The 11,365-nt window shown below is 30.4% G+C and overlaps 1 protein-coding gene across 1 annotated transcript; it reads left to right on the top strand.

Moving 5' to 3' along the window:
• The first annotated feature begins 253 nt into the window (after nucleotides 1–253).
• On the top strand, nucleotides 254–7,039 carry APL1 (ADP glucose pyrophosphorylase large subunit 1). The gene is made up of 15 exons (XM_079060035.1): nucleotides 254–530; nucleotides 618–731; nucleotides 830–997; nucleotides 1,818–1,910; nucleotides 2,509–2,592; nucleotides 2,680–2,735; nucleotides 3,222–3,315; nucleotides 3,681–3,793; nucleotides 4,271–4,343; nucleotides 4,609–4,689; nucleotides 5,366–5,452; nucleotides 5,799–5,903; nucleotides 6,184–6,290; nucleotides 6,622–6,682; nucleotides 6,768–7,039. Exons 1-15 carry the CDS (start codon nucleotides 336–338, stop codon nucleotides 6,867–6,869), a joined length of 1,533 nt encoding a protein of 510 aa, XP_078916161.1. The 5' UTR covers nucleotides 254–335; the 3' UTR covers nucleotides 6,870–7,039.
• The last annotated feature ends 4,326 nt before the right edge of the window (nucleotides 7,040–11,365 follow it).

The raw sequence follows: 11,365 nt of genomic DNA, 5'->3' as shown, positions 1-11,365 counted from the left end.
AAATATTCAACTTAGATTACATTATGCAAATCATGAATAAACTAATTAACGAAAACAAAAGAAACATAGAAACACAATTAATCCGTACAGGAATATCCGTCGGTATTAAATTACATAATGTTTGAGAAATTTTATGTAAATATATATAAGATAAGGATGGCTGAATCACACAAATTTTCAAAAAAGAAAAATACTTGTGGTCCGTGAATACAGATTTTTATGGATAACATAGCTAACCACACATACCATGCAATGCAACACCCCCCACCCACACCCTACCCCATGTAAACAATACGACATTTCCATCAACTCAAGACTAAAAACTTACAGAAAAAATGGTAGTATCACTCTCCACCACCGGAGTCCGGCAGTTACATGGCAGCTCTGGATTGTCTCCTAGGGACTGGAGACCTGTCAATGGCGACTTAATGGGGAAGAAGCTAAATTTCAGTCAAAGGGTTCAAAAGAAAAACAATGTGAAATCAAGCATACAAATGACCCTCACCGCCATTCCCACAGGTGAGGCAAAGGTGAGTTTTTGACTCTTTTCTCTTAAAAAAGTCAAAGTCAAAGTCTGATCCCACTCGGAATCTTGACTCGGTGGACGATTTATGCAGTTGAGGGACTTAGAGATGGAGAAAAGAGACCCAAGAACGGTTGTGGCGGTGATTCTAGGTGGTGGAGCGGGTACTCGTCTTTTCCCTCTGACAAAACGCCGTGCAAAGCCTGCAGTATGTTTTTATTTATTTATATATTTATTTTTTATAAAGTTTTGTTGAAATTGAGATGTTTTAGGTAAATGTGGTGGATTAATGTATGGTGGTTGTAGGTGCCGATTGGTGGAGCGTATAGGCTGATTGATGTGCCTATGAGCAACTGCATCAATAGTGGGATCAATAAAGTCTACATTTTGACACAATATAATTCAGCATCACTCAATAGGCATTTAGCACGGGCTTATAATTTTGGTGTTACATTTGGAGACGGGTTTGTTGAGGTATGATTGATCACATTATGGTTCTTGTAGGCCCCGTTTGTCACATGAGATATGAGGACGGGACAGGATAGGACCGGACAAGGGGTTATTTAAAATGATCATGATGATGATGGCATTTACGTCTTTTCCACAAACGAGAGATCAATGGCGAGTCCATGTCCCACATTGAGTGGGACAATGAGACAATCAAGTGTAATTCTTTTGCACCAGAAGATCAAAAGAAAGTCTTTGTCTCACATTGTTCCACATGTTTGCGTGGGAAAAATATTGCAATTTTTGACTCTTTGACATTAGTCTCGATCTTAGTCCCATGCACACCAAATGCAGTATGTAACAAGCAACAAATATGGCTCCCATAGGATCTTGTAATAGTAATATTGGGCTATTTTTCGATGATGAGCATCTTTAGTTGAGAGATATAGAGTGAGTCCCGTCTCATCTAGTTCAACTTTTTTGTTGGAAAAATATTGCAATTTTTACCATTTATCACGAGTCACAATTTGAGTCCAATGCATGCCAAATGCAGTATAATTCGGTTTGTGTTGTCCTGTCTTGCATAACAAATGACCAGTATGGCTTACATAAGATCCCATAAAATAGTTGTTGGCTGTTCAAATCATTTAACATACAAGACATTTAGAGTGAACCCAGGTTCAATTTTTTTTAACATGCTAGGTTGTATGTTGTCTTAATCCTTTGACATAAATCTCAAACCAATTTTTGACTTAATAAAGTTAGACCTTTTGTTCTATCCTACAATACAGTTCGTATGACTCTCATATGATCCCAATATCCCATAATAGTAATTACTTGATTTTAGGCACTATCTGCAACACAAACTCCCGGTGAGGAAGGTAAGAGGTGGTTCCAAGGTACTGCAGATGCTGTTCGCCAGTTTCACTGGCTCTTTGAGGTACCCACAACTTAATATTTATGTCAAATGAAGGTTTGCTTTTTTTTTTTAAAAATTTTTTTTAAATTTTATTATTTTTATTTTTTATTACTGATATAGAGTATAGACTATGTACTTGCACACATTTACCCATAAGGGCAATGTACTTACATTTTTACTCATAATAGCAACCCACAAACTTTTTTTTACCAATAATAACAACATAATTACATTTTTTGCCGATAATAGCAATATTTAAACTTACGTTTTATACACCTAAGAGCAACGGTTACTAACCCATTATAGCAAGTTATTACATTTCTATACTAATAATAGCAACGTACTTATAGGTACTACCCATAACAACAATGCGCTTACATTTCTTTATTGATAATAGCAACTTCTAAATGAAACTTGTAAGTAATTTAAAAGTTTCACTTTATATATTGCTCTTATCAGTAAAGAAATATAAGTACATTGCTATTACAAAAAAAAAACTTTACAAGTGCGTTTCTATTATTGATAAAAAATAAAGTACATGGTCCATATTGGTAGCTAGAAGAAACTAGGCTTCTATTTTCATCAATTCTCCCTAATATCTAAATCTGCATAACTGTAGGATGCAAGAAGCAAGGACATTGAGGATGTTCTCATTCTATCTGGAGATCACTTGTACCGAATGGATTATATGGATTTTGTTCAGGTGAAATCTTAAAACCATTCACAAATTTGTTGCTATTGGAAACGAAACCATAATTATATTAAATGTAACAAACAATATCTCATGCAGAACCATCGACAAAGTGGTGCAGATATTACACTTTCCTGTCTGCCCATGGATGACAGGTTATATTAACTACAAATAGCAACATACTTTTGTATTTGTTTATTGCAACATCATACATCAATTTCTTTTCATATTTAGAGCATTGTTACTTTGATAAATCTACTCATTGTAGAAATGTCATTTAAATACAAAGCAATTTTCACTGCTATAACGCGATAGATTATTCAAAGTATAATAATTTGAAAAATAGTGAAAAAATAATTGGGTATATCTTTTAAAGTGCAATACTTTAATAAGAAAAAAGGAACAATGTTGTAATAGAAAAACCAGGAAACAAAAAAGTTACAATGTTGTAATGCACGTAAATCAAAGTAGGATGATAAATTACACATAAATAATAGTATGATGCGTTCTCTTGCGTTTAACCCATCTATTTATACTCACAAAATGCACAATCAAAGAATAAATCGACTTTGATGATGAAGAAAATATTTATGTTTTTATTTATACTATGAACATGGCTTTCATTTTGGTATTCTTTTCAGCCGTGCATCAGATTTTGGATTGATGAAGATTGACGGAAAAGGAAGAGTCATGTCTTTCAGTGAAAAGCCTAAAGGGAAAGACTTGAAAGCCATGGTAAGTGCTCTAAACACAATAAATAGCAACACAATTTCTTTTATTAGTTTATAGCATCCTATGTTCATTTCTTTCTTTGCAGCATTGTACTTCCCATTTTTTTCTTCTTAAGATGTTGTACTTTGAAAATTCTTCAAAGACGTCAAAATTGTTATGTATTTGGATGGAGTAGTTACATTGGGTAATGTTCTCGAAGTAAATTGTTGTAGTAGGAGGAAATGAAAGTAGGATTCTCTAACAAACAAATTAATAAAAGTAAGAAGCAATTTCTAGCATTTAACCTTGTGGTAAAATGGATCTTGTTTGGGATAGTGTTAGATAAATCCATATGATACACAACCTTTAATATGAAATTTGTTCTCCAGGCAGTAGACACAACGGTTCTTGGACTTTCTAAAGAAGAGTCTGAAAAGAAACCATACATTGCTTCCATGGGAGTATATATTTTCAAGAAAGAGATCCTTCTGAATCTTTTGAGGTACGTGACATCAATTTATACATATCTTTCTAGGGCTATTTTTAATGATGAATATCCACATTCACCTCTTTTGTATAGGAAATAAATAAATAGCAAGACGTGTCCTACCTTTTGGGTGGGACAAATATTGCAACTATAGTCCCATTAACATCAATCCCAGTCCAATACATGTGGGGACCACCTGTTTTGTCCTGTATAAAAAACGGGGCTTAAAGGACTCCCAATGACATAACGGAGAACATATTTACAAATTCACATGATTTAACGGTAAAATATACAACATATATTCAAATTGTGTAGCAAAGATCTAAGTTATTTAAAATAAAAACTTGATTGTATAACTTTTGTAGAATTTAACGAAAAAAAAGTATGAGAGAAAAAGGCATGACAAAAATACAAGGGACAAGGTCCATCTCATCATTCCTCTTCATGGTGACTGATTATCCTGTCATGATTTAACTACTAAATATTTTACAGATGGCGGTTTCCAACAGCAAATGACTTTGGATCAGAGATTATCCCTGCTTCAGCCTCAGAATATTACATAAAGGTTTGTTGAACCTATTGTGAATGAATAAACCACATTATTATGCTCAAACTTTCCCTTTTTGCACTTAAATATAAATAAGGTTTAGTAGCTTATGTTCAACTACATCACATAGGTACAACCTTCTTACTATATTCAATATACATACAATTTTTTTACAGTATATGTGTTATGTACGTATACAAACATGTATGTATGTATGTATGTATGTATGTATGTATATCAGTATATGAAGAGTTTGTATGAAAGTGCAAAATTTCATTTGCAGGCATATTTGTTTAATGATTACTGGGAGGACATTGGTACAATTAAATCCTTCTTTGAAGCGAATCTTGCCCTTACAGAACATGTAAGTTGTTTTCTCTATTTCTATTAAAGTTCATGCCATTTTATTCATTAAGTAAGTCTCAAAGGAAGCTGTAGAGTCAAAAACTCATAATAAATCACAATATGATCCATTGGTCATGTTACTATTACTGAAAACAATTGCGATTGCATATTTTCAAGGGTTAAATGCAAGGAATAGCAACATACTTCCATTGGTTTGTTTATCATAGCATCCAAAATCCTACTTTCATTTCTTCCTAATATATCCCTGTACTTTGAAAAAATTACCCTATTATAGAAATGCCATCCAAAATTCCAAATACGAAACAATTTTCACTGCTATAAATGGGTAGATTTTTTGAAGTATAATTTTCTATTAAAAAAACTATGAAAGCGCAATCCTAAAATAGAGTAGAAATTTTCAAAGTGCAATGCCTCAATAAGAAAAGAACTACAAGTACAATGTTGTAATCGAAAGCAATGGGAGCAGGAGATACTATAATAATTAATACACAAATAAAGGAACAAGGAAAAAAGAGAAAAATTCATGTTCTAATGAAGAAGTTATGACTTATGACCAGTTTCAAATTGACATTCTGTTCATTTTGCTATAAGTGAAAGTACGTTATTATTTCATGCCATTTAGCCCTATTTGGGGTTATATTAAGCTATTTTCTACATTTAATTTTGCATTGCAGCCATCAAGGTTTAGCTTCTATGATGCAACAAAGCCAATGTATACATCTAGGAGAAATCTGCCACCATCAAATGTTGACAATTGCAAGGTCAGTAGCAGATAATATTCAAGATTCGTATGCTTTAAATATGTGGTATGATTTGATAACAAAACTACGTGAGAGTGACAATATTTTTAGACTAGGAATTCAAAAAATCAAAATTTTATGTTGCTTCAAGTTTATACACAAGAATAGTTTGTATCTAGCCAGAAGATTAGACTTCCTAAAGTTAAAGTGTTAAAATAGACCAATGGAATTTATCTTTACTTTTGCTTTTTGTTTCAATGTTGATAAACGTTTTCTATCTCAGTTCAATGAATACCATGAACAATTTTCGTCTTTTGCAATGAAGTTTAGTCGATATCCTGACTTCTTCTTTCACATTGTAATGCAGATCGTTGACTCAATCATATCACATGGTAGTTTCTTAACCGATAGCTTCATTGAGCATAGCGTTGTTGGCATTCGATCCAGAATCAATTCTAATGTTCACTTAAAGGTGTGTCATTGCATTCAAACTGTTATTCTTCAACTCCTACAAATCTTTGCACTTGTATGATGAACATGCTCTTATCTGCTAACTTTCTAGCATTACATTTTATTTGTCTTTCGACCAATATAACTTCTTATCTTCCTTCAATCTAAACTAATCCGGTTGGACATGTTTGTTGGGGTGCCTGGGACAGTATTTTATCCTTTTTTTCACTAATCCATTAATCTATAATTTTACCTTCATGAAAAAGACTAAAAAAATTGCTTGTATGCATAAATAAATGCAGGACACTGTGATGCTTGGTGCTGACTACTACGAGACAGATACTGAAATTACATCATTGTTGGCTGAAGGCCGTGTTCCTGTTGGAATAGGAGAAAATACAAAGATCACGTACAAATTCTTAAAAATTTGGTCAATTACACCCGATTTGTTATGAGATACAGGCCAGAACATGTTGTACTACTGTATTTGACTGAGACTGATATCAATGGGACACATATTGCAAAATTTTCTCCCACCTAAAAAGGCAGGATAGGGACTCACTCTTAGTCTCTTGTCTATGCAAAAGACATGAATACCCTCCTCATCGTCATCATCAAAATAACCCTAGAAAGCATGTTTAGCGGTCCTGTCACGTGTAACAAATGCCACTTAAGTCAATAGGTAAATGTTGTTCAAATACTTTTCTTGATAATGACTTCTTAATGATGTTAATTTGCAGAGGCTGCATCATTGACAAAAATGCCAGAATTGGAAAGAATGTAGTCATTGCAAATTCAGAGGTTAGCTCATTGGATAATATGGTAATTGTCTAATAGAAAATGAAAGGGTTCGGATTACTGAAAATTTGTATTTTTGGAATTACAGGGAATACAGGAGGCTGACAGATCTTCAGAAGGGTTTTATATTCGATCAGGCATTACAATCCTATTAAAGAATTCAACAATTAAGGATAGATTAGTTATATAATTCATTTTGTTTTTTGTTTATTCTCCGGTTTAAGGATGAAAATGGAGAATGTTGAAAGATGAAAATTTCTATGCAGAGAAAGGATCAACAGGCTGGTATCACTGCCAAGCTTCTGTAAATGTGAATAGACTGCAATTTTCGACTTTATAAAATAACGAAATTTTGCTTCAGTGATGTAAGCATGTGAGATGAAACTTCAACTTTATAAAATAATTGACATGTAAGCGTGTGAGATGATCAGATGAAATATGTGTTTATGTGGATGCAAGGTTTAAAGATAAATATGAATAATATTGATAAAGATGATGGTTTGCTTCACCAACAATCCCACTAAACCAAAAAAATGAGAGGTTTCAATTTGGCAAATAGTTCAATGGAAGTGATTGACTACTATTAAAATATATAAAAATAACCCTAGCAAAAGTTAGAGAACTTAGTGGACAACAATGAATGACATCAATACTTTATATGATTACTATGGGCAAATAGGTAATTTTTCCAAAAAGTTAAGCTTGGGAAGCTCACGAAGCAATGATGCTTCATATATCATGCTCTTTTGTTCCATTTGATGATGGATTCAGTTTAACCCGGTTTCTTGTATACCAAGAAGACATGGCAATATGCATCACTGAGAAAATAAATAAGAAATATGGAGAAAATCAAGAGAACAATAATGATACTGAAATCAAATTACATTAAAAGGCATAACATCAATATATACTTACAGTTATAGAAACAACTTTTGATAGTCATTTGCATATATTTGTAAAACAAAGCGCTCATGTGATGTTAATATGGAGGTAACAATGCATTTAGTTTCTAAAAATTGTTTTCTACCTGTTCTTACAGCTTGATGTAGATAGTGGACTGCATCTTTTGGTAAGTCAAAGTATACATGTGACTATGTGAGTTGTATCAGGCAAATCGATGCCTCTACCCTCTATATGAAGGGTGGTTCCTAATTAAATGAAGCTGATAAAAATGAAAGAGATAACAATACTTGTGACGGTAGGTCGTATACTCGGAGCCAGTGCTAGTAGATTCAAGGTCCTGTGCAAAAACAAATAAGATGTCCTTTAAATTACCAAAAAACTATATTCAAATTGCCAAATTTTAAATACAAATAATAAGTTTATTGTGGGATGATCGGATCCGAGTATCATTCTTCAGGAAGGAACCAATTTAAATACTTTCAATATCCTCAAGAAAAATATATGCATTATCTCATTCAAGAACATAAATACATAATTTTATATTGATTTTTATGGAAAGTTATCAACACATGGGTCAATTACAAGTTTACAAATGAAAATTAAGGTTTTTGTTGGAGAAAATGATGACAAAATTGAAACTATAAACCACTTATCACAATTTATATAAGACTATTGCAAAATGTTTGAGTAAGTTAAAAACACACATTTAATGGGGATAGAACCCTAGTCCCCGGGTTACAAAAATAATACGCTTACCAACTGAACTAGGAGTAAACTTTTTAATTTTAACTTTCCACCAGGATAACATAAGTCATAATTTTTTTTAAAGGTAGGTCCTAAATTTTTTTCTATAAGAATTATATACTACCTCCGTCTCAAATTTATTGTCTACTTTTGACTTTTGAAGTCTTTACTTTTTAACTTTGACCTTAAATATTTTTGTTTTTTGATATATAATACTTGATGCAAAATATATGAATGAGTTGTGTTTTAAATGTCTTTTCATTGTTATAATTTTTATAAAATAATTTCTATACGTATAAAAGTATTTAAGATCATAGTTGAAAAATAAAAACTTCAAAAGTCTAAGGTGGACAATAAATATAGAACAGAAGGAGTATAAATTTTAAAATTTAGGTTGGTCATGGGATCCACCTAAGCCCTTCTTAAATTCGCCATTGTCGGAAGGGGACGGTTCACCTTGTCTCAGTTCCTGTTTCCAAGTATTCGTTTTGTAAATAGTCGTTCATTTAGCCGAAACAAACGTTAAGTATACTATTTTTTTTTAAATTAGTTATCTAAGTTAATTAATATCATATTATTATTTATAATTGTTATTTATTTATTTTATTTTTCTGATTTATTTTACGTTTTGTTCGAATATATTAATTAGTATTGAATTTTATTTTTTATTTTATGCTTTTATACAAATATATTATTTAATATTTGTTATTTATTTATTTTTAAAATTTTTGTTTCTTTAAATTCTTTAATGTTGAACTTTTTACGTTACAATCATAGTGAAAATTATTCATAAACACGTTTTGTTCGAATACACAGGATCATATAAAAATAAAAGTGTCCAAGACTCGAAAAAATAACTCAAAAATAGGATTTAAAACATTCTTTTCTTGTTGAATGTAAAAAAAAATGTTACCTGTTATATATATATATATATATATATATATATATATATATATATATATATATATATATATATATATATATATATATATATATTATTTTATTAATTTTTTTAAAATATGAGTTAAAATAAATACAAAAATAACTCGAAAACAGGATTTAATACACCCACTGTGCACACCGACATTACCTTTTAATATAGATATAATTGCTTTTATTAGGTTTTATAATAAATATTTTGTTTTATAACTATATTACGTGATTCTCTAAAGAAAAACATTCTTTTTACATATTTTTAATAAACACGTAGTGTATATAGAAATATATTAGATATAAAACTTAGATATAATAAAAAAGTACAAACAAAAAATAAGATAAAAAATAAGAATATAATCTAAACAGTTTTTTGAAGAGATAAGAAAAAAATACAAAAAAAAAAATCAAATCATTTTGATCGACAACTCTAACTTATTCCACTATTTGACTAATTTTTTAGAGAAAACAATGTAATTACAACCACTAAAGAGTTATTTTAGGATGCTATTATATATATCCCTCTCCGATCACATAAATTGTCAAATAATGAGGGGTACTTATAGTATTCCACTCATAGGGTATATATATATATATATATATATATATATATATATATATATATATATATATATATATATATATATATATAGGTTATAATGTGGATGACATCTATTGTGTGGTCGTAAGGATAACTCTGGACCAATTGATGAATATAATGAATGCTTATGAGTTGAGGGTCTATGATATTACTATGAGATATCATGTACAATATAATCACATAAATTTTAGTATAAGGGTATTTTAGTTAAATAAACTACATTTATAAAAGGAAATTTCGTATTTTTAGGGGTTAGTAATTCTCTTAATTTTAAAAATATAATTTTAATAGATAATAATTCTTTTATTTTGGGTCATTCTAGCAAAAAATGTTTATGAGTATCTTGAAACATTCTTGAACCATAAAAGAATAAATATTCTGACAGAATACATATTTTGACAGAATGAACTTCTTGAAAAACAACAAATTCTTGAACCATCAATTGAAGAATAAAAAAAATTACACTAATTCTTAAAGAATATGGGTAACAATTGTTAAGAATTATATTTATTGTTAAATAATAAAACTAAGAATGGTTAAAAATTGAAAAAAAATAAAAAATCTAACAAAAGACACTAGTACATTCTAAAAGAATCTTGTTGCTGAGAATCACTTTCAATTTTGCAGTCAGCATCTGTGAAACAAAATCCAATTGTAGTTTAGAACCCAATAATACATTAGCAAATGAGAAATAATAAACTAAAGTCTTTTGTACAAATCTGAAGACCTATGAATTACACCAAAATCCATAACCAAGAATTGTAGAAAATGCACAAATTAGTGATGAAATATCATGATTCCATTCCAATAGAATTGAAATTCCTGCTTCCATTCCGAAAGAACTGGATTCAATTCTGACAGAATGACCCCTCACCAATACTATATATCAGTGTAAAATGAAAATTTAGAATATCAAACAAACAAAAAAAAAACGGAATGTAACATGTAAGAAAGTAAAAGAAATATAAAAAAATGGAAACAAACAATTAATTTGAATGGTCGAGATAGTTCAGATGGGTTTGGGGATCTTCATTTTTGATGTACATATGAACCTAACACAAATTAGTATAAGAAAAAGCGTTCAATCAACTAAAAAACAAAACTACAAAACTAGAAATAAAGAATTAATAGTAAAACAAAAATCACAATGCACATCTCTCTTTGAGGCAAATTATCAAATAGGTGAAGGACATAATCAAAACAGCCACTCCAGATCTCTATTTGAGGCAAATTGCCAAACAGGTGTTGAAGTATTTTACTCATCTATGAAGTTATAAAAAAGACTTGTAGCTTCGTATTAACCCGACAATATTTCCCATTTTTATATCTATGTAACAATATTCTTATTGTGTAACCTGTTCATTTCATATACACATAAAAATAAATAACAAAGCTAAAGTTTTGGATAAGAAGTTGAACGATTTGGGGAATCATGGATTTGTATTATTATATATTATCCAATGAAAGAAAAAACAACATTTCATATAAGATTATCTAGATTTGAA

This window comes from Lactuca virosa, chromosome 7, assembly GCF_052849685.1.
Source record: "Lactuca virosa cultivar CGN04683 chromosome 7, Lactuca_virosa_CGN04683_v6, whole genome shotgun sequence".
NCBI lineage: Eukaryota > Viridiplantae > Streptophyta > Magnoliopsida > Asterales > Asteraceae > Lactuca > Lactuca virosa.
Note: the sequence above shows the minus strand (reverse complement) of the source record. Positions and strands in the feature narration are given on the sequence as shown.

Excerpts from the sequence above, each read along its gene's own strand:
- APL1 (XM_079060035.1), top strand. The coding sequence starts at position 336 with ATGGTAGTATCACTCTCCACCACCGGAGTCCGGCAGTTACATGGCAGC. Across the intron at positions 3,316-3,680 it reads GGAAAGACTTGAAAGCCATG|GCAGTAGACACAACGGTTCT; the intron begins GTAAGTGCTCTA and ends TTTGTTCTCCAG. Across the intron at positions 5,453-5,798 it reads CAAATGTTGACAATTGCAAG|ATCGTTGACTCAATCATATC; the intron begins GTCAGTAGCAGA and ends ATTGTAATGCAG.